This window comes from Euleptes europaea, chromosome 4, assembly GCF_029931775.1.
Source record: "Euleptes europaea isolate rEulEur1 chromosome 4, rEulEur1.hap1, whole genome shotgun sequence".
Lineage (NCBI taxonomy): Eukaryota > Metazoa > Chordata > Lepidosauria > Squamata > Sphaerodactylidae > Euleptes > Euleptes europaea.
This window is the reverse complement of record NC_079315.1, coordinates 92,756,087-92,779,807: the sequence shown is the minus strand read 5'-3', so window position 1 is coordinate 92,779,807 and position 23,721 is coordinate 92,756,087. Positions and strand designations below refer to the sequence as shown.

General features: G+C 40.0%; 1 protein-coding gene across 3 annotated transcripts in view; it reads left to right on the top strand.

Annotated features, from left to right (window-relative positions):
• The window catches only part of MAST4 (microtubule associated serine/threonine kinase family member 4), a 229,359-nt gene that overhangs the window by 141,694 nt on the left and 63,944 nt on the right, over nt 1-23,721 (top strand). For 2 of the 3 annotated variants that reach the window (XM_056847861.1, XM_056847862.1), the window contains 3 exons: nt 11,037-11,125; nt 16,860-16,929; nt 22,814-22,892. In XM_056847861.1, coding sequence (XP_056703839.1) covers nt 11,037-11,125; nt 16,860-16,929; nt 22,814-22,892 — 238 coding nt within the window. Of the gene's footprint in view, nt 1-11,036; nt 11,126-16,859; nt 16,930-19,998; nt 20,020-22,813; nt 22,893-23,721 lie in introns of all 3 variants that reach the window. The other variant, XM_056847860.1, reaches the window with a different exon arrangement.

Here is a 23,721-nt window from a genome sequence, read left to right as displayed (position 1 = left end):
CACACGTTAGGTGGAGCTCTGTCTGCCCAGTCACAATGCTTATGATTTTCTCATAGCCCTCCATGGATTCTCTAGTTTGTCATTGGTTGTGATGGGCTTGCCACATTGGCCCATGGTTCTTCTGGGATTCTCTGATATAACATTGGGTCTGGAAGGCTTCTTGATTGTGTTTGCATTGGGAGGCTTTTGGCCAGTGGTTGCTTGCTGTTGTGTATTTGGCTTATTATCTTCTTTGCTCTGGAGAAAGCATGGATTTTTTCCCCTATAGGAAAGAATGGAGATGGCTGGGGACATCTGGTTCAGGGGCCCATAGAACTGGACCCCGTGATACAACCAACTTGAAGCTTGTCTTTAGTGGGCCGGCAACACTAACTCTGCTGCAATGTTGATGTCATTTGCTTCAAAAATACTCCAGTCCCCTGGAAAGATTCTCCTTAGGGAATAATTGACCCGAATAATTTTGGAATTCCGAAAAAAAATCTCAATCCAAATACCAAACTGCTATTTGGGACCATAATGGTGATTATGCTTTCTCCAAAATCGGAATCCAAAAAATGCCAATTTTTTTCAGGTGCACATCTTGATTAATGCTTTAGGAGCAATAATAGAAAGGCCTATAAAGCATCAGTAGTAAAGATTCTCCTTTACCAAAGATGAGAAAAAAATGTTCACAAATAGTTGTAATAGGTGTCAATGAGCAAATTTTTCTGGAGGCGTCACTTAACTCAAGTGCTGCTTGTCAGAAATGGGGCATCTCATTTTACTAGTAACAGATACATTGAAGCGTATATACCTGTCTTGGCTTATCCAAAAAATATTCACAATTTCAGGGAAGTGTACATTAATCAGATTTTCTAACTAAAACGACAGACTGTTCTATCCCAATGCAAAATCAAAAGGTAACACAAACAAACTGTACAGGAGGAGGACTTGTTTTTGTTGTTCTAGTACAATTGAAACAAAATAAGATCAAATTCAAACTGGAATCTGAGGCAAACTTTTTTCATATTTTGTTTCCTCATCTGTAGAGATGACTCATTCCACTGGCCTATTCTCTTTGGAACATTTCTTTTCCAGTCTGAAAGTGGAAATGGTTGATATGCAGAGACTTGTCAACAATTACTGGGATGCAAACTTGTTCACAAAACGTTTCAGGATTTTTCCACATTAAAGTCTGATTGTACTGATTTTTCATGTATTCCTCACACATTGAAAAGGTAAAATTTGAATCATAGGGCATTTCCCTAACTCTTCTGGTTGCCATATGTGTTGTGATGCTAGGTTTTTTGCTGTGAAACAATGAAAGTTCATTCTGCCAGTCTGACAAGATGCATGACTTCAGGGAGACACAACTCTCCCTAGTTTCAGTGTACAAATTAATCAGTCTTACACTAGTAATAATATTTAATGATGCATTACTTTGATGAAATTGTAGATTCACAGTAAAATATTCAGATACTGAGTACAACAGAGTAGTTGGTGAAATGTCTTTTTGGAACTAGGATATATAGGTTCGTAGATTTTAAAAATCTACATTTGCCTGTGACTCAGTTGACCAATACTTTAAATAAATATTTTATGTAAGTAGACTAAAGCCAGTCATTTTTTCCTCCAATCAGTCATGCTTGGATTGTATTGCTGCTGGCTTTTTACCCAATTTTTATCACAACATGTGATGAGATTATTATATTTGTCTCATCTGGGTGGATCTGAATGATACAGGTAACTCCAGACTTGAGAATTTGACAATTACAAGCAGGAGTTGCAAATTATGTTAGAATAGTAGTCTTTTCCCAGTAATTTTCAGTGTTAGAATGCAATAAATATGAGTGAATGCTTGAGAAGTCTTTAACACTGAGGGGTAATGCAGGGAAATCAGCAAATAAAGCATGAGAGGAAAGGGTATGCAGTTTTTTAAATGTTTTTCTTTTTTTATTTCCTTCCCAAAAATACAGAATAAAAACAAAAAAATAAAAAAACATTATATACATAAAGTCAAAACAAAAATATAACAACAGTGGTGGTGGATTTAGACCTAAATGGTTTCCAAAATCTAAAAATAAATCCATAATCAGTTGCCATCTATATGCCATGTGTTCAAATATTGGTAGAGTTCTAAGGTCCTCAGTCCATTGATTTACCAGAGGTGGGCTTGATTTGATTTCAGTGATGCATACCCCGAGAGAGCAGCAACCTTTGAAGCTATTTAGCCTGAAGTCACATGGGATTGATTTTCCTTGATCACTTGGGTCCCAAGCTGAGAAGAGTTCTGTCTGTTTAGCATTATGGTTAGCAGAGCTTGTTGCCTCTCTGAAAGTTTCCTCCTTCGACTGCTGGTTAAGGGAGTAGGGATCCTACAGGAAGTCTTCACCAGAGTTACAAGCTAACCTTGTGGGTTGGAGCAATGTGGGTTGGAGCAATGCATCATTCCATTATTACACTGCCGGAATACAATATTACGTCATCAAGTATGCACTGAGAAGAGAGGGTGTGCTCAGTTCACAGATTTCAGCCACGATGAATGAATATAATTAGGTTGCATAAGCCAGGTATGTTAATGGGGCATTAATCTAACACGTGGACATTGTGTTAGTGGAGGGTACAATGCCATTTGAATTTTTTCCTCTGTCACGTAAATGCCTTGAGCCAGCCTTGTTGTGAATGAGGAGCAGGATGGAATGAAAATGATGTGGACTTTGGCACGGGACCATTATTATTCTCAAGCTGCTGGGTTTAGGCATGGTGGCAGCAAAATGATTGGGAGAGGCTAATGAAAACTGAGGATCTTCAGTTTAGCTGTGATTTGTTTTACATACTCGGGCACCTTATATTTATTTTCATTTTATATGCTAGGAGTAGGGTTAGAGACAGGTGAATGAAGGTGCTGAGGAGAAGATGGTAAAAATGGGACAAGCGAGAGAGAAAAGACAAATGAAGGGAAGATTGGAGATAAGAGACAGAAGCTGATGAGGCGAAACAGGATGAAGGAGGGTCAGACAGCCGTATGCTTAGGTCTGGTCTCAAGGGGTCCTTTTACAGATCAAAGCTAGATTTCCAGTAAAAGTGAATAGTACCTCACACACAATCCGAGGGGGAATACCAAGGTTTGACAGAAATATAGCTGTTACGTAGCTTATGCTTTCAACTACATAGATAAGCTCATTCTGCCTTACTCTGTTAAAAGAACTAGTAACTTCATTGACCACTCTGGGTATTTTTCCTTTGTGTAAGCCAATATTACCTTAAAAGGGAGACTTACCTTCATCTGTGTCATCACTCAATTACACAAAACAGCATATGCTTTTGGAACTTGTGTGGATTGCAGATAGCTAAAAATGGTTCTGAATGAAAAACTTGTCCAAATTTCAGCCTTTCTATAAGTTTTTTTTTCATATTATAGATTTTCTCACCTATTGATGCAAGTATTTGCCCTTACAGGCAAGAAGAGGTGTTTGTGTACTGTGAAATTAAGTTAGCTGAAAGTAACAGTGCAGTTAGCCATGCTCTGTGAATTCTTTGCATAATATGAATAAAATACTAAACATGCATGCCCCATTGGAGTTAAATTTTAACATTTGTATGTGGGATACATTGCTTGTCAATGTATGCATTACATGGATGATAAACTGAAAATACGATGTTTACTAAGGCAGGGCTTGGGTACTTTTTAATGTGTCCATGCTCTAACCGTATATATTTTTATGGCAGATTCATATCTCATAGGCATCCTTTTAATGAACAAATCTTTATTATAGAGTTAGACAATTCAATAAAATCTTACTATCACTGTATAATTTCTGAATCAACGAATTGTGTGATAAAATAAAACAAGTAGAGCAAGTTCTGTAATGTAGTTAGCCATTTGCATATCCTTTTAGCTGAATTTGTAATGTGCAAAATAGTAACGACAATTGATAAATGTCAATATGACTAGTTAAATGACTGAAATTATAATTTCTGAAAAACTCCTATGGAGCTGCATAGAAAAAAATGGTGAAACTTTGTTGAGCATGTGCAAGTGTATAAAATGTTTGCATCCCATCTGTTGTAAGCTATTGTCTTACATTTCAAATAATGTGGGACAACTTTTAGGCTACAAAGGTACAGTTAGAAGGAGCGGCCTCAGAAATTCCAGTGAACATGCAGCGCAGTAAATCCTATGTAGTGCTTGAATACATAAGAACATTAGAACAGCATGAAGGTCTATCTAATACAACATCCTGTTTCCTATAGTGGCCGACCAGAAGCCTTCAGGAAACACACAATTGAGTTATGCTGTTGTTGGTGCCCCTATCAGCTGGTATTGAGAGGCCCAGTACCTCTGAATGCTCAGATTCCCTTCCCTGGAGATATAATGGCTATTGTCTGTCACTGTCTAAGCTAGTGACAGTCACTACATCTTGTGGTAATGAATTCCAGAAGTTAATGCTGCAGTACTTTTTTTGGTCTTTTCCTAGTCAACTGCCTACAAGTTTAATTAGGTGACTCAGAGTTCTCACATTATGGGAGAGAAAGTTCTTGATATCCTCTGGGCTTATGAAATTGTTATTCAAGAAACACCATGTTCTCAGCCAGAGTGTGGTGGTGGAAAGTGCCGTCAAGTCACAGCTGATTTATGGTATCCCCATAAGTAGGGCTGTCAATTCGGTTCCACCCGAACCGCAAAACCGCCGAACTTCCCCTGGTTCGGCGGTTTTGCGGTTCGGATGGAACCGAACCGCAAAATGGCGGGAAACCGCGGTCCCGAACTCGGCAAGTTCGGGGGACCGTGGAAAAAATTCAGCAGGTTCGGGATCCGCCAAACCTGCCTTTTCCCACCTTTAAGGAGCTTTCTGGAAGGCAAGCAAGCTTGCCTTCCAGAGAGCTCAACCCGGCGGGGGACAGGATCGCCTTCCCTCCCCCCCCAATCTCCCAGGCGATCCTGGCACAAATCTGTTCCACTCCCCCGCACGCCTTCAGGGGGCCCTTTAAACAGATCTGTACCTTCCAGCTGGAAGATGCAGATCTGTTTAAAGAGCCCCCCGCGCGCCTTCATGGAAGCCCCGTGAAGGCCCGCGGGGGGCCCGAATTTTCCCCCGAACTCTGGATCTCACCCGAATTTTGGGGATCCGAAGCGGGGGAGTTCGGACTTCGGCACGGCCTGAATTTAAAAGGGACAAATTTTGCCGAAGCCGAACTGTACCGAATTTCCCCCCCCAACAGCCCTACCCATAAGATTTTCAAGTCAAAAGGCATTTGGAGGTAGTTTGGCATTGCCTACCTCCTTGTGGGCTGAGAAGTTCTGAGAGAACTATGATTGGCCCAAGGTCACCCAGCAGGTTTCATGTGGAGGAGTGGGGAATCGAGTCTGGTTCTCCAGATTAGAGTCTGCCACTCTTAACCACTATACCATGCTGGCTCTTTGAGCCACAGTAGCACAGAATAAAAAGCATAGTACCTTAGTCATGCCAGGCTGAAAAGTTTCATTTATATCCTGTTTCTTCTGATTGAGATGGACCTAGTTTACACATGCAAGGGAACACCATGATAGAAGATTAATGATGTTGAATGACTCGCATGCATCTGGAATGCTAGCATGGCAGGGAGAAAACGTCTACCACTTCCACCACTTCCTGTAAATAAAAAACCAGCGCAGCAAATTTATAATTTGGGGAAACATTCCAAAATGTGATCTTTCACCTCCAGTCTAACATCGTACATCCATTTCACCACTTCTTCAGTCCCTCTTCATTTGCTTACATGTGTAAGTCAGGCCTTAGCAGCTGGTTGATTTCAATAACGCTTCACAATGGGTATTTCTTTTATGAAGTGATGTTATGATTTTAGTTACAGTAAGCTGCTTATTGATGGATTGACTCAATAAAGGAAGCCACGGCACTCAGTTTGCGAGATCTGAGCAAGGCTGTCAAAGATAGGACATTTTGGATGATTTATAGGGTTGTCATGAGTCGGAAGCAACTTGACTGCACTTAACACACACACACACACACACAAGCTGCTTTAAGTGTTTCTGAAAAGGTTGGATATAAATGGCAAACTAAAAAGTAGATAATTCTTATTATTAATAGGCCTCTATCCAAGCTCAGGATAAGGTCAATCTCACTGTTAAGTTTTGTTTCAAGCCTCAGCCAAGAACCAGGATTGCTGTACATAAGAGAATAATTCCTTGCTTTAGGGGAAAAAAAATTCTGCTTAGACCATAGCAAGGGTAAGGTTGCCAGCAGCTTGGAGGAAAAAATGTCTTGTCCCTTCAATAGACACTTAATGGAATATTATTATCCATGTGATGTTATTTACCTCTATGCCATAAAGTTTCAAATGCACACATATTGAGGCTTTGTTAAAGAGGCAGGACATTTTTTTCTCCAGGCTGTTGGCAGCCTGATTAGATTAGATTTGAAGACTGTGTTGCTATTAAATCCCTATTTTTTTGGTGGGGAGGGGGGCTGTAAAGCACGACATTGGAGGGCACTTCCTACATACAAAATCTTTTCTTTAGTTGTTTTTCTTCTTGTGGAACTCTGAACAGAAATAGCACCAGGAAAAAAAGCTATTAAAACAGGACCTGTTTAGTGGGTGGATGTGTGGTTGGAGAGGTGTCAGATCCTCCCTCCTGCTCACATATGGTGACACAGTCACATGTAGTTATACCCTTATACCTGTCAGTACGGGTGTTTTATATTTCATGATTAATTTTTCTTTGGCCTCAGAGGAATGGTAGGGGGAAGAAGGGGAATGGAAGTATAGGTTAGCAGTAACTTTTCTAATTAGTAAGTAGTGCCTTCAACTGTGGTTGCTCTGAAGAGTATTGTGATGTGAACAGGGATGCCAAAGTTAGTGGGTTGTTGCAGGAAAATGCTAGATTTTTTAAAGGAGTTGAATGCTAGATTTTTTAAAGGAGTTGAATGCTAGATTTTTAAAGGAGTCGACATACTTTCTTTGTTACAAATTCCAGTGCTCTTAGGTAAGCTGTTATTGCTCCTTCTCATCTCCTTGTTGAACATATGAACTGCTAAGTAAAGTTTACTGTTCTGTGCAGAATTTGTAGTTGGCTGTCTGACATCTGTGCGCTTGCAAGGGCAGCAAAGTCCCAGGCCAGCACATTTCATAAATACATCTTAAATTAAAGTCATCCAGAGTAAACAAAGTGGATACGTCCCATGTCCTACAAGAGCCAGTGTGCTTCTCCTGAGGGTGTTCAGCTATATATTTTTCATATCAAACGATAACAGCTTTTCTCCCGCCAGAGTCGTTATGTGCCTCTAGATGGCATTCGGAATTTAAAATGGGCTTAGAGGAAGTTGTTTTCTGTATTTGCTCTACTACATTTGTAGTAGCTTTTCAAATACAAAGATCCATCTACTTTTTAAACTTCGGCATTTCTTCAAGCAGTGTGTTACGATTACACCAAAATTAAAGTGTAAACTGTAGAAGAGTGCAGTAGTCAGCACATGTGGTTAAAAGGTGCTGCCGTAATAGTTTACAGCCCCTATCCATCTTCGTTACAAGTATAAATATTAATAATTAAGGACGTTAAAATGAAATCATTATAAATGATTAAAACAGATGCCAGATTTCATGTGAAAAGCACATGAAAGAGTAATTGCTGTCAGTACATCCTTCTCACCCTGTTCTTTTTAGCAATTAACCTTTATTGCCTGTAATTTAGCCCTGTATCTATAGCAAAAAAAACTTCTCTGAAGAAGGGATGTTAATGGTAACGATGTCATCTCAACTGTTCATTGCGCGTTATCATGAAAGTTGCACTTAGTAGCACCATGTTGAAAAATTATTATGGTAATGTTGATTTATACATCCACTATATATTTGATCTGTTCCCAGTGAAGATCTGTATAACATGCAAGGTGTACCAAATGGGTCTTGCCCCTCTGATGGGGGGTCCGAGTTGTGTTGACCTTTTAGTTGATATGCTGAAGAAAGTAGATTAACCTCTTCGTGACTTTCTTGGTAAAAGCTAAATGATTACCAAATTGAGTATATCCTGGTACTTGAAAGACTCAATTTGAAGTGGGCAAAAGACATTTGGTGTATTAGGAATAGATTTCACTTTCAAATGAGATCTTTTTCACCAGCAGTAAATTAATGTTAACAGATAATAGGCAGTTAAATGCATAAAGTGTGCATTTGTAGCTGTAAGGACAATAATTAGGTTCCTATTTTAAAAACTTGAATAGACATTTTATATTTAAAATAAGCATAGGTGGTAAGACATCAAGCTCCTGCTGGTCGTAGGGAATTACCTGCTGACAGTGAGTGCTTCCTGCTATCTCTTAGCTGGCCAGCAGAAGGGAAAATGGTGGGAGATCGGAGAGGGGGACGTGGGCAGCATTCTGATGAGCTGATGTCACTACCCATGTTCCCAGAAGTGACATCAGCATGCCACCAGGGATGCTCTAGCATTTGGGCATAACTCTATGGTTAAACCATAGAGTTTTGCCCAAATGCCAGAGTGCCCCTGGCAATATACTAACATCACTTCCATGCACACAGGGAGTGACATTAGCATGTCATTATCAATGGTATTACATTGCTGGTGTGTGCCCCCCCCCCCCAGCAAGGTGTGTCTTCCACCAGTTGCCAGGGGGAACCTGGCAACCCTACTGAAGCCATAACGAAAACGAAGTAAAGCAAATTCTTCCAATTAATTTTTAATAGCAACTTAGCTATTTTTATGGTGTTACCGGTGTACTCAGTTTCTTAAAAGCTTCCAGCTCATAACTATTGCTATATCTATGGGAGTCTCATGGAAGAATAGCTATATTATTACAGATTCACAATTCAGTTATTCATAGTTCATTCTAAAATGAATTAATCAAGAAACTCACACTCTGTGTTCCTAAGTGCCAGCCCAGTAGGACTGAACCTAGAGATGATGTGAAAAATTGGGACAGATCCTTAGGAGAGTCAACCTGGAATCATAATGAACTGTGGGCTAGTTTCCATGAATTCCACTGGGACTGGAATGAAACTGCAAGTGGGAAAAAGAGTAGATGACCAGGTAGGGAAACAGGAAGGTTTGGAAGGAGAGAGGCAAGGAAGTTATAGCAGAAAGACAAACTGTTCTACATTATCAGGACTGGAAGCTATATAGGAAAGATCAGACTCTGGTTGGCTCCAGATAGCCATGATTGTAACTACTTACAGCTAGACCAAACTAGTAGGATCCATGGACAAATCAGTAGCTGTACCTAAGGGCAAACAATTCCCATTACCTCTGTAACATTTGTGGCATTCCTTATAAACATTGATGGTTATAGTGTCAACCCATAAGAATAATTGATTTTATAGTAGAACACTGGGGCAACTTGTGGCATTACAATATTTATTTGTTCATGTGGTGGTTCCTACATTGTGGAACAGACTATCTGACACTATTAGGAAGGCCCCTATACTTCTGTCATTTTGCAAAATGTGCAAAGCCGAAATGTCCAGGAGGAGTAAAACAGTGGTGTAATGATTTAGATCAGGAAGTACCTTTAGGAATAAATTCTTTTTTACAATCCCAGCCCAGCTACATTGTTTGTCTTACTCTTTGCTGCTAGATTCTGATGTTATAATGTATTGTAATCCACAGATTGCCTGTTATAATCATATTTTGTAATCCGTTTACTGATTGAAAAGTTTTTTTTAATTGTACTTGTAATCTGCCTTGGTTCCCAGCGAGAAAGGCAGACTATAAATGAAAGTAATAATAAATACTATAAATAACAACAACAGTCACCAGTGTAGCTGAACTAATAATGGTCCTGTGCAGTCACAACTCTTAAAATTGGGTACTGGGATAAAAATGGAATTAACAGTGCTTGTGTACTGCAGAGAAATGTGCTAAGATACATTTTTATCCTTAAGCACCTGCGTGACACATGGTTGGGAGCCCTGATTCTGACAGTGACGCTTCCATGAGCATGCATCAGTCCTTAATGGATTTCTCTCTATATACTTGATGTAATTTCTTTGGAAAATACCAATATAGCACCAATTTATCCAAGATGTCAGTTTCCATGAAAATTATGTTCTTAAGGTGCAACACTCTCTGAAGCTCTCTGTTCAGTCCTCTTAGTAGTATTTAAAGCCATCGGTTTGCATGCAATCCATATACATAATATGAAAGGAGTATGAGGCACTGTTGGGGTGGATTCAGATTGAACCCATGTATTACTCTTAGTTGATATAATTTTCCCTTTACAAATGTCTAAAGTAAAATCAGGGATACAAATTATTTAAGTATTTGGTCACAGATATGTTCATAACTCCATTAGCTTTGGTGACATGATTTGTGCATGTTATTTCAAGATGAGGACTGTATTTGTAGGTGCATTTGATTATAATTACAAGGCTGTGAATACATGTAAAGAAAATTTCAAAATCCTCCCTTTTAGTAGACATACAAGTTTACTATTCATGTCATAATTATCTGTAATGGAGAAAAATAGTGATTTGCGGTACTTGAGATGAAAAATGTATGAGTGAAGGAACACATTTATCTTTGTAGGATATTTGTGGTCTATTTACAAAAGGCACAGATGTGAAATTTGCCTCAATAATTAGATTTTTAATTAGTGTATCATAAGGTTGATAAATCATTGCACTTTGTGTAGTTGTGAACTTCATGCAAGCACAAATACATGTACTGAATGATGATTGTAAATTGGTGATCTGTTTTCTGACGTAGTTATATGTTACAAAGCTTCTATATTATATGAGAAGAAATTTCAAAGTTCAATAATGTGGCAATAGCAGGTGGGTGAGTTTGCTGGGTAGTATCTCTATTAAACTTGTGGGTATAATTAACCTCAATGAGGTTTACTGTGCTGGTGGAACAGTAGAACTCATTTTACTGGTCAGTATGGGTCTCAGCCTGTGTTTTCTGCATCAAAAGTCAGTGACTCCAAGTTTAATAGAGGATTGGAATAATAAAGAAACATATGTCTGAGTACTGTGAATAATAATGAATGATGCAGTTGTATAGTGTGTTACACTTCTCTGATTAAAATTTTTTAATTCCCTTTCTGTAGTTGCCGTACAAGTAACCGGAAAAGTCTGATATGCAATGGACAGTCTCCGGCTATGCCTCGACCCCATTCGCCACTTTCAGCTCATGCAGGTAATTACTCTCTGTTAAACTTTAATTAAAAATCTGTTTTATAATATTTCTTAAATTGTAATATTTCATTTTAGCAAGCTATCTGATATAATGATTTGGCTTTGATGTACAATTTTACTAAGTTTGACTGAGCTGGAGTTCCTTTGGAGAATTCTTATCTGGCACCAGGTTAGCTAACCCTGTCTAGAATCTTGGTTAGATACAGGCATTATAAAACACTATAAACTATCCTGCTGATTGCTCAATTTCAAAGTAGAAGGACTCTGCAAATAAGCATTTGAGTTCTATTACCCCATATCAAAGACCTGTGTAATGTTTACTATGTTCTAGCTCTCTGGTGTTATAATCTCTATTCTTGTTACCTGTTCAGGCTTTATCAGCAGCTTAGCTGCACAAACAGGCTACAGCGTGGGTTAAAGACAGCTTTTACTTAGAATTGTGCTAAAGTAGATATCAAAGAGAGCCAGTGTAATGGCTGAAAAGACTGAACTGTGAACCAGGAAGCTCGTGGCTTAGATCTCTTTTGCCACGAAGTCACTAGTTTTCTGACTTGGTTTCTATTGGTTCATCAGTAGTTTCATGGGGGAAAGCACAGATTTGTCGCGCAGTAGACTGGCAGTATAGCATAGCCACAAAAGGCTTGCTTATTTATTCAGAATTGCTTTTACTGGCCAAAATGGCTTGGCACAATCTTCACAGAACATATTAAGGCATTAGTTCTGTGTGTAAAGAGACAAAGACAGGTGGAACATTAGGCTTGAGGAATGTTAAGGTTTTATGCTGCAAGTGGCCTCTCCGGTTTTGTAAAAAAAAAGGGCAGTAAGTAACAGCCTACCCTAATAAAGTTTAGGTTGCCTGAAAGATTTATTGTCCAAAGAACCCTCTGGCAACCCTATATAAGACATAAGAAGAGGCACATTTGGAGATGTTACAGCAGGACGAAACACATTTAACTCATAGGAGTTTGAAGACTACAAGAATGTAACCCAAGTACAGTTGTCCACCTTCAAGTGGGGCATGCTTGGTAAAGTCAGAAGTAAGTAATGCTGTAGGTGGGTTTGTCAGACTCAGCACTGGTTCACCAGAAATCAGGCTACCCTGGAAAGGAGACCTCTATACATGGCCCCTGACCTGGTGGTAGCCAGTTTCTATTTTCTACATTTCCAGCAAAGTTAACCCTTGAGGTGAGCCAGGATGTTCCGATTCCCTTCGCTTTTTGCACTGCAACTCCCATGATCATCCTGAAGCTGATGGCCAACTTTGAGGCACATAGCTTTATATTCCAATAAGATACGTTTGCCACAAGCAAACAGCCATCATTGGTGTTGCAGATAGCTGGGGAGGGGAGTTTATGAAGATGAGGGAATCAGGACATCCTGGCCCAGGTTATTTTTGGCACTGAAACTCCCAACATAATCCTGAAATAGGTGGCCAATTTTCAAATGCTTGGCTTTATTGTCTGACGAGTTTTGCCTGCCACAAGCAGCAAACCTCAGGTTCCATTGCAAATAACACAGGGGTGGAGTGGGTGGTTCTAGAAATATAACCTAGGCCAGGAGTTCCAATTCCTTCTGTTTTTGTCACTGCAACTCTCACAATCCTCCTGAATGTGGTAGCCAATTTGAAACTGCCAGCTTCATTTTTTTTATGAGTTCTGCCTACCGCTATCAGAGAATGTTTCCATTGCAAATTACATTGAGGGGGGTGGTTTCTGGAGATAATGTGGGTCAGTGTTTTGGATACTGGATCCAAATTCTGCAGCTAAAGAGGAAAACACAGTATTTCTGCTGCCCCATGTGAATCCAATTTTTGTGAGAGGGAAGGTCTTCCACCTCAATCAACAAGCTGTATAACCTTTATGCCAAGATCACACAATACTTCAAAACGACTTTTTTTAAAAGCAGGATGTCCTAGTGAGTACCAGTTGTAGGTCAGGGGTCCCCAACCTTTTTGAGCCTGCAGCACCTTTGGAATTCTGACACAGTGTGGTGGCCGGAGCCACAAAATGGCTACTGCAGCTTACCTTCAGTGATACAGGGCAGCTGCTGCCAAAGCAACTTTTTTTTTTTTAGCAAATCTGCACTGCCAGCAAATCCCCAATGGCAAAAGCGACACCTGGCCACACCCACTTTTTAAAAACGCTTGGCGGGCACCAGGAAAGGTGTCAGTGGGCACCATGATGGGACCCCTGTTCTAGGTGATATGTAGTGAATCATGGTACTCGTATATTCTTCAGCTAATCGTATATTGTTATACAGAAATCACCTGGACGTTTCTTGAAAAATTGTTTTGTGGAGCAAGCATGCCTATTTCAAGTCTTAGAAAGTATAACTTCTTGAATGTCACCTGCATTATAACGTTCCTGATTACATCACAACGTGCTCTACAAAACAATAAAAAGGTCATTATAGTGCTTGTATGATCTGTGGCATTGATACTAAAATGCTGAGGGGCATTCTTAAGGCATCTTTCAGTTAGTGAAAACAAGGTTTCTGTCCTGTCAGTTGTATAATCTATCTGGAAGTTAAAAGAGCAATTATAATTAATCGCTAAGCTGTTCAGCATTAATACAGTGTTAGTGCTTCAGAAACACTTGCTTTTATAAACAGACAGGTTTTAAAATACAACCATAATCATAATATTTAATCAGTACAACAACATTTCTCTTCTCACAAGATTTATAGTTCTTGCCTTTGCGGCAGAGATGCAGGATTTCTAAAGCTAATTATTCTCAATGCTAACTCTATATATATATATATATATATATATAGAGAGAGAGAGAGAGAGAGAGAGAGAGAGAGGCTCCCTATTTATTGCCGTTAAATACAGTATTTTTTTAAAATGCTGATTATCTCCCCCCCAGTGTTAATTTGTCCTTGGAGATAATAGTATTAATTATCTTTTTAATGCCTGACCCCACCAATCAGGTTTTCTTTATCAGGCCGGAAATGTCAGTAGTAGTCTCAACAGCATATGAAGTACCCTAAAACTAAAACATGGCAACAGCCAGCAAATCCCTGAGAACAGCAGGGTTTGAGTAATAAGCAGGCACTGCACAGATGGGCAGAGAATTAACTGGTGCTAGTTATTCTTTGGAAGCCTCTCAGGCATTGACTTGCAGATGGGTGAATGAGTGCTGAGAGGAATGCTGTGATGAAGGTCATAGATAGGACTTCAGTTGTAATCTTTCTTGCTTTTCTGGAATGCCACGCCTCAAATCCACAGCAGTAGAATTCCTTTCCCTTTTTTCCCTCTGGGTTTTCTTGCACGGCTAAAAACATTTTGGTTTCTCTTTTCATGTGAAAATTAGGAGCAGAATGTTGGGTGAATCTAAAGATTTAGGCAGCATCTAGTTACTGGTAGAAACAATAATTTTTACAAGGAAACCAATATTTAGTTAAAGTAGATATTTTTGTTGTAAAAGAAGTGTTTTCTTCTTGGTACCTTTGCTTATCGTTTTCTGCTTGGAGACCTTCTATAATCATGACCCTCTTAGTACTCCAAGTAATTTCTTCCATTTTTTGCTGATCCCCCCCATACTATACCTTATTCACTGCCAGCTCTTATTCACTCTTCCATCATCTCAAAATGAACTAGAGGTCTGTATCCTGTAATTGGCACTTGCCCAGTACAGCAGGAATTGCCAATTGCTGATCAAAGTAGTTCTCAAAGTCTGAGGTAGGAGGTGGGCACTGTGTCAACTGCTATAAATTAGTCAGGTTGATGAAAACCAAGGCTGATTGTGAAGAGCTCTAGGACGATCTGTCTAAATTGAGTTAGCATGCAACATTGTTGCAAAAGTTCAAAGTGTGAGGTGATGCACACTGGAACAGAAAACCCCAACCTCAAGTGTATGTTGATAGGGTATTAACTGACTAAGATGGAAAGATGCCTTGGGGTCATAGTGGCTCTCCTGATGAAATTGTTGATTCAGTGTGCTGCAAAAAAGTCTGCTCCATGGTATTAGAATGGAATTAAAAGTAAAGTGGCCAATATTGTAACACAAAGCTCTATGGTGGCGCCTTATTTGGAGTACTGTGTGCAGTTCTGGTTGCTGTATCTCAAAAATGATATTGCAGAGCTGGGAAAAGTATCGAACAGGGAAACCAACCTGATTAAGGTATTGGAGTGCCCGTCCAATAGGGAAAAGCTAACGATTCTGGGACTTTTCAATTTAGAAAAGAAGGTGGCTGAGGAGGGACTTGATTGTGCAGAGACAGCTCAGGACAACCCAAAGAAGTTGATTTCTAATTGATTCAGGATGGACAAACTAAAATATTTTGTGATTAAATTGTGGAATTAACTGCCTGTGGATGTAGTGATGGGCAGTAGCATAGATGGCTTTTAATGGGGATTAGACACGGAGGATAGGTCCATCAGCGGCTACTAGCCATGGTGACTAAAGGGAACCTCAATATCCGGTGCTTTAAACCCAGTGCTGAGAGGCAATATTAGGGGAGGGCCTTGGCTTCTATGACCTGTATGTTAGCCCTCCAGGGCAACTGGTTAGCTGCTGTGTGAAACAGAATGCTGGTCTGGATGGACTACTGGTCTGATTCAGCACTGCTGTTCTTATGCTCTTAAATTCTGTAACTTGGTTGCATCCCATTGGTTCTTACAGAATTCTGAAAGTGAGAAGGAATCTTTCAGTTTTATTTTGTTTTAAAATTTTATTAATTTCTAGTTTGGTCATCTGTGTTCAATAAGTACTGTATAGTTTAATAGTTCAGGGAGTATAATACACTTCTGACTTGGCTTGTGGAAGAGAACTGGATATCAAATAATAAAGTAATTCCAACATAAATCTATCATGTACTGTAACATTATTTGTTGTCCTTATAATTTCCTGTTGCTCATTACTCTTGTAGGTAGACTGATAGTAATTTCTCACCTTTTTGATGCTGAATCTCGAGATCAGAGATACAAGTTGTGTGTCTGATACCTTTATCCACTTAAACAAATTTCTTCATTGTGTGTACTAAAGTGAGTTCTGATAGTTGGTCTCCGGAATGACTTTTATATATTTCCTGACAGGCTCCCCTGCTCATAAAAATAACATTTTTGGCTAGTGTCGCCTTTACATGTCCTCTGTAGTCAGTCCTCATTCTCTAATTACACATGCTGAGAGGCACAGGCCTGTTGAAGTATTGGTGAACTTTCCCTCAACAGCTGTCTGCCAAGCTTTGTCCGTGTTCAGCAGCAGGCTGAGTGGTCTAACAAGTAACAAGCCCCCAAAGGAAATGTCCTCTTCACAATGAGCAGTCACATCTTCATAGCATTTACAGAGATCACCTCTTGGTCTTAACAGTATTGGGAATTACTTTTCCATTTAATTTTCACTGTGTGCTTCTTGGCATATGAAACAGCATAAAAACACAGTGTAATAGACAAAGGAAATAGAACATAGAATTTTTGAAATAATTTATCTTTTTGCAGTGTTTTGTCATGGTAATGTCTACAAATGGTATTTCATGTTAAGGAAAGTGGGTGGACTGATTTTTGTTGCAATTATGAGAAGTTGGGGTTCAGTAACTAAAGAGCAGGATGCATATACTTAAGATGCTTGGGCTCAAAAAAAACCCAGTTCTAGTCATGGCTACTATGACAAACTGGGTTATGAAGTATAGTACATTAGATATGGGCAGAGCAATAAAAAAAACAGTACATGTTTGATGGCTTCCTTTTTAAAACTCCATTTACTGATTTTATTTTTCTTATTTTATTTTCCTAATAGGGAGCAGTCCTCAAGACAGCCCAAGAAACTTCTCTCCTAGTGCCTCAGCCCACTTTTCTTTTGCACGAAGGTAGGAAATATGTGTGTGTTTCTTAACATGTCATAATTACCAAGGGAAACCATGCTGTGCACATATTTGTTGATCATATGATTAAGAAAGTGATAAATATAACTATTTTTAATTAAAATGAAATGCAGTTAGTCTTCTTAATTTGTTTTGGTTTATAGTGCTCAGTTGTTGCAATACATAAGGTCACGTTTATTTAAAAATCAGACATGCTGCTGCTGTCAAACGATAAGAATTTGTTTTCCACAATACAACAACGGAAGACTGCTTTTCTGTAATCTATACAGGAAACAATATTGAATCTTGCACTGGATCATAAAGTAGCCTTTCTGATTTATAATAGCAGATATATTTAATACTGTTTTAAAACTTCTTACTTGTAAATTCGCTCTTGGAATGAAGTAATGGCATTTCAAGAGAAAGTTGTTTGACTCCCAACTGGGTCTGTCTAAAGTTGTACTGTGTAGCATTCAGCAGGTTCATTATGTATAGTACTGTGGGAGTTTACTACCTCAGTGATTCTCAAACCAGTCACCCCACATATTAAAAGGAGCCAGCTAGGACAGAATGCAGTGGCTGGTAGGGACACATCAAACGAGATTGTAGCTGCCCCGTCATTCTGCTGCATTGTTAATTAAGCTGCAGGCCTAGATTGAGACATCCAAAGTCTGCCATTTGTCAGATGCAGTCAACTGGTGAAGGTGCCTTCAGCAGAACAGAGACTAAAAGATCGAGGAAAAGGACGTCTGTACTAGGAAATTGGTCCTTCTGGAATAAGAACAAAAAGAATCTAAAGCTTTAAATAGAAGGGTGAAAATATTTTACCATGAAGCATATGTGTGAGGATTGATGTTGGTACAGTTCTTGGAAGATATATTTGAAATGGCACAATAATATCTCATTTACATAACTGACCTGTTTGGACAATCAGAAACTGTGGAACTGAGTTGACTTTAGATACACTGTGGGTGTGTTTGCAGGTACTTAATTGTAGTAAAAAAAATGACTAAGGACCGCAGTGATTAAAAATATTGTCGAAGGCTTTCACGGTCAGAGTTCATTGGTTCTTGTAGGTTATCCGGGCTGTGTAACCGTGGTCTTGGTATTTTCTTTCCTGACGTTTCGCCCGCAGCTGTGGCAGGCATCTTCAGAGGAGTAACTCTGAACGAGAGACACTGTCCTTCAGTGTTACTCCTCTGAAGATGCCTGCCACAGCTGCGGGCGAAACGTCAGGAAAGAAAATACCAAGACCACGGTTACACAGCCCGGATAACCTACAAGAACCGCAGTGATTGTTTTTCACTTGAGAGCCTGGGACTGTCTTTGAGCCTTGAGGGTCCCCAACAATCTCTTCTAGGATATAGAAAATAATGCATCATTTTTAATTGTGTGTGTGTTAAGTGCTGTCAAGTCACTTCCGACTCATGGCGACCCTATGAATCAGTGTCTTCCAAAACGTCCTATCTTTACGTCTTGCAAATTGAGGGCTGTGGCTTCTTTTGTAGCAGGGGCGGGGAACCTTTTTTACACCAAGGGCCATTTGGATATTTATAACAACATTCACGGGCCATACAAAATTATCAACTTAAAAATTAGCCGACCAACCCCCAAGCAGGCAGCTGTCCCAGATGACCCCCCCCCCCCACGCGCGCATGGGCAAGCAGGCAGGCATCCATCCGGTGGCGCACTCACCCACCTGGTGGCACAGGATGGTCTGTTGCACCAGCCAAGCGTAGCCATCCAGCCACACACCAGAGTTGCTCCTGCTCTGCATGGTCGGGGCTGGATTCTACAGCCAGCTCCTGCTACCTCTGCCTGCAGGGATGAAATGAGGACACACTAGCTAAGAACTCGCCCCCCCGTGCATTCTGGCCCTGCCCCCTTTAACCCCTCCATTGTCGCCACTTCCGCCCCCAGCCCTCTTGTAGTAAAGAGGGAATATGTTTCTCCATGGCCCGGGTGGGAAAAGGTTAACACAGTTTCTTGGGAGGTCCTAGCAGCTCCATAGCTAACGATTCTTCTGCAAGAGGGAAAAAGGTTCCTTTTCTCGGCAAAACAAACTCACATCTGCCTTGAGTAGAGGTGGATCACCAGTCTTAGATCCTTCTGAGCTAGAGATCTTCCAGGACCCACAAAAGGCCAGACCAAATGATTTCGCGGGCCTTAAATGGCCCCTGGGCCTCACGTTCCCCACCCTGTTTTATAGAGTCAATCCATCTCAGGTTGGGTCTTCCTCTTTTCCTGCTCCCTTCAACTTTTCCTAGCATGATTGTCTTTTCCAGTGACTCTTGTCTTCTCATAAAGTGACCAAAGTACGATAGCGTCAGTTTAGTCATTTTAGATTCTAGGGTCAGTTCATTTTCAGCCCCCTCCCCCCAAAAAAACTATCCAATGGTATACTGAAGTAGTTGAGCAGAGTTAAACTGAAAAGTGGAACTCAAAAACCTTTTAAAAAGTAGTTTCTAAAGCATGCACAGATTTCCAGGGTAGCATATAGGTCATGTTTAGGTGTTACTCCTCTTCCCCCCTCCCCAGTATGTTACACTGTGATAGAAAATGACCTCAGGTTTGCATGCTTTAACACAAGTAAAAGCTAACATACAAACTGAGAGATCATGAGGTTGTTAAAATATGTAAACTCCTTTACCTTGTTTTGTCTAACGTGTTCAATAACATGTTCAGTGATTGCTGGATGTGGACAGAGAGGAACAAGAGCCCAAGATAATAAAAATATAAGATTCGAATGTTTGAAATATGGAGTAAGTTGGTCTAATGATTTTTAATGAGTAGGGATTCAGGGGAGTAATGCTGGTGCCTGCTCAAGGCACTCTCATCTGCTTGCTGTTGCCCACATTGTTTTTTTCATAGCATTACCAAAACCTTCACTAGCAATACAGGTACGGCTTAGCAGCAAACTCTTGGAATTTGACCTAAGGTGAATAGCAGAAGAGAACAGCCTTTGAAAAAGAATCATAAAATGGGAATTTTGTTTGAACTGTGTATGCCAATTATGTATTTATATAGTTCTTCCACTTGTTTTTTTTTAACTTGCTTGGTACAATTACACGGCAGTCATGGGCACCGAAATGAGAGGTAAATGCATAAAATTCATAGCTTTTGTGGTTTATGTGTTTGCTCATAAATTTAATGTCTCGTTAGGACTAGCAACCTAAGCTCCCTGCCCACCCCCACCCCCAGTTTTTCATCTTCCAGGACACTTTGCCCAGAAGGAAAGGGAGAACACTGGAGTCGTTTTCCCTTTTTTTTTTTTTAATAATTATATAATTCTTTTTCGGCCACACACTCAAAGCAATATCCAGGTATACATTTAAGACTATAAATATTTAAACATTAAAACCAGCAACATTAGATTCAAATCATCAGCACAACACTACAGTTTCCAAAGACCTTCCAAATAGTTCAATCTTATACTTTTCCCCCCTAAAGACTGCTGGAGATGACACTTTCTGTTACTTATTTAGGCAGCCTGTTCCTGTGGACTGTGGTTGCCATTGAAAAAGCCCAAGCACAAGCTGAAACTGTTCCATCTCCCTCAGTGTTTAGATTGTAAATGACCCCTGTTTTGAAGAGTGTAGCGCCAAGAGAAGTGATCTAGAAAGCATGTAGGTCCCAGATCGTTGTGCTTTAAAGGTTAAAACCAGCACCTTGAATTGAACTTTGAAACAAACCAGGTGCTAGTTTAGATGTTTCAAGGTATCAGTAATGTGGCCAAATGTATTAGATCCTCTTAGCAAGTGGGGCAGCTGCGGTCTGTACTAACTGAAATGTTTTAAGTGGTCTTCAGAGGCAGCTTCTTTGATTGTTGGGACAATCAGGAGAACATCTCCCTGTGATCTTAACTCCCAGGCAGAAACGTATGGGAGAAGACAGTCCTTCAGTTACCCTGGTCCCAAGCCATGTAGGGTTTTAAAGGGCAAAACCAACACCTTGAAGTAGGCTTGGGAACAAATCGGTAGCAAGTGTAATTGCTGTAGTATTGGGGTCAAATGCTGTTTGGCTTGTCAGGATTAAGTTGTTCTGCCCTCCTTTTGCCCCAATCCCACTCACCCTCGATGAAGGAAATAACATTGTTTAGATTATACCCACACCTTAGTCCACTGACTAGCTGTATAGAATGACACCCATGCCTACAAGGAAGAACTTTAAAAGATACCAACAGCTACTTAGTTCTTTCTAAGCTTCTGTGTTCTGGACCTGTAAATCTGAGATCCCTCTTAAGTAGCTGTTAGGATCTTTTAAAAGTTCTTCCTTGTAGGCAAGAGTGTCATTCTATGCAGCTGGTCAGAGGGTATAATAACAGCTTATCAGTTGAGTATGGGGCCTCCAGAGCATATTATTGCACACTTATTATGGGGGCTTCTACCTCAGAGGTGTATACGTCTCTTCAGTTGGTGAACCCTATTTGTAAAGCAGCCACTTGGAAGTCTGTTGAAACCTTCACCAGATGTTGCATAAATACTTTTACTTCAACCGACACTTGCCAAATGAGTTCTCCACTGGGTGGTTGCAGATTAAATTATATTTTGGCCCATCCTTGGAGATGGACAGCTTGTCTACATCCTGACATTCATGGGCTATTCCACCTCTGAAGCCTGGAGAAAATAAATTTGTTCACTTACTGTGACATAAGAACCTTGGGGTGGCTTTTCAGGGACAACCTGCTTAGATCATAATAGGCTCAAGCAGTTTGCTTGGCAGTTTAAGAAATTATCAAACACCCTTAAAAGCGATTTCCCAGGTGAGAGTCTGAGGATCATCAGGTGAAGCCCATCCTTTTAGAGTTGTCAGAAGCCTAAAGACTTGCCTGCAGTCTTTGGGAGGTGCTTTTCCAATAGTCAGAGATTGCCCAACCCCAGAACCACTAAGAATTCAAATTCGTGCTAAGTTAACAAATTTCCCTTTTCCATTTGCAGCACAGTTGTACGAGGAATTGTTAGGTGATCTTTGTGATAATCTGCTGACTTTGCAGAATGGGACTTTCCTACTTCCTCCTCCCACTGAGTTTTCTGAATACGAAATTTTGTTTTTGGGGAAACCATTGGGAGCAGCATCAAAGTGGAGGGCTGAAGTGGAAGTAGGGAACTGGTGAAAATCACTGCTTCTCTTCTGAAGACTTTAGGACCGTTTAAGTCTTCGGAACTGTGTGGTTGGATGCATTTACATTTAGTGAACAATAGTACAAATAAATCAGTCTTTGTCGAAGGCTTTCACGGTCAGAGTTCATTGGTTCTTGTAGGTTATCCGGGCTGTGTGACCGTGGTCTTGGTATTTTCTTTCCCGACGTTTCGCCAGCAGCTGTGGCAGGCATCTTCAGAGGATTAACACTGAAGGACAGTCTCTCAGTGTCAAGTGTGTAGGAAGAGTAATATATAGTCAGAAAGGGGTTGGGTTTGAGCTGAATCATTGTCCTGCAAAAAGTATCAAAGGTAATGTGCAAATCATTGTCCTGTAAGTATCAAGATAATGTGCTAATGAGGGTGTGGTATGTTAATATGGAACCATTGTATCCTGAAGTGATCTGTTAATGTGTGAAATCCAAAGCTTTCAGGAGAGAAAATACCAAGACCACAGTCACACAGCCCGGATAACCTACAAGAACAAATCAGCCTTTGCTCCTGTTTACCCCTTTCTGCTCAGTATTTTTTTTAATTTGCTATCTAAACACCTCATTCACACATTGATTATTTTATACAAGTTGTTTTAAAGTGTCTTACATACTTATGATTTTGTCTCAGTTTCATCCTAATGTGTCATTTTGTAAATTCTTTTGTCAGATTCATGGATTATTTTTGTATAATTTTCCAAATAAGTAGTAAATAGTGATAATACAGTTGTCTTACATGGTCTAAATTTCAATTCCTCACAGGACTGATGGACGACGTTGGTCTCTGGCATCTCTTCCGTCCTCTGGCTATGGCACAAATACCCCAAGCTCAACAGTTTCAGTAAGTGAATTATAGATAATTATCTGTACATTCATATATATGTAAATATCAGTTGATTAAAATGTATTCTCTTATTCAGCCTTGTATGAATTTTTCAAAAGTTGATTTCGTCTAGATTTTGTATACTAAGAATGAAAGTTGCTGGCCATACATCAACATCTGTTTGGGAGTGTGAATGATAATGACATTTAGACTGCAAACATCTGTAGAAATTAATCATGTGTGCAGATGATGATGGTACAAACATTATTGTCTTTGACATGAGGTATATGCAAACTTAATGGCATAGCTTCATCTCTTTGTATATACTGGAAGCTACTAATCTCTACAAGTGGAGAACTCTGACTCCAGCTTTGTTCCTACATCGTATGTTGCTAAGATTTCCAGAATACATTAGCTTCCCTGGAGGAAAATAAAGCCCAGTATCTTGGATGGCTGTATTACTTTCACCGTAAAAGGACTGCAACCAGTGAAAAAGCCCGTGTCTTTTGTGTTTACAAGCCTAGATTTGTTGTCAAACAAAGTCCATCACTATGGATGAAATGTTAAGAACAAAAGAAAAGCCATGCTGAATCAGACCAAGGCCCATCAAGTCCAGCAGTCTGTTCACACAGTGCCTAACCGGGGCCTCTAGGAAGCCCAGAAACAAGCAGCGTTATCCTGCCTGCACCTAATATAATAGGCATGCTCCTCTGATACTAGAGAGAATAGGTATGCATCATGACTAGTATTTATTGTGACTACTAGCCATGGATAGCCCTATCCTCCATGAACATGTCCACTCCCCTCTTAAAGCCTTCCAAGTTGGCAGCCATCACCACATCCTGGG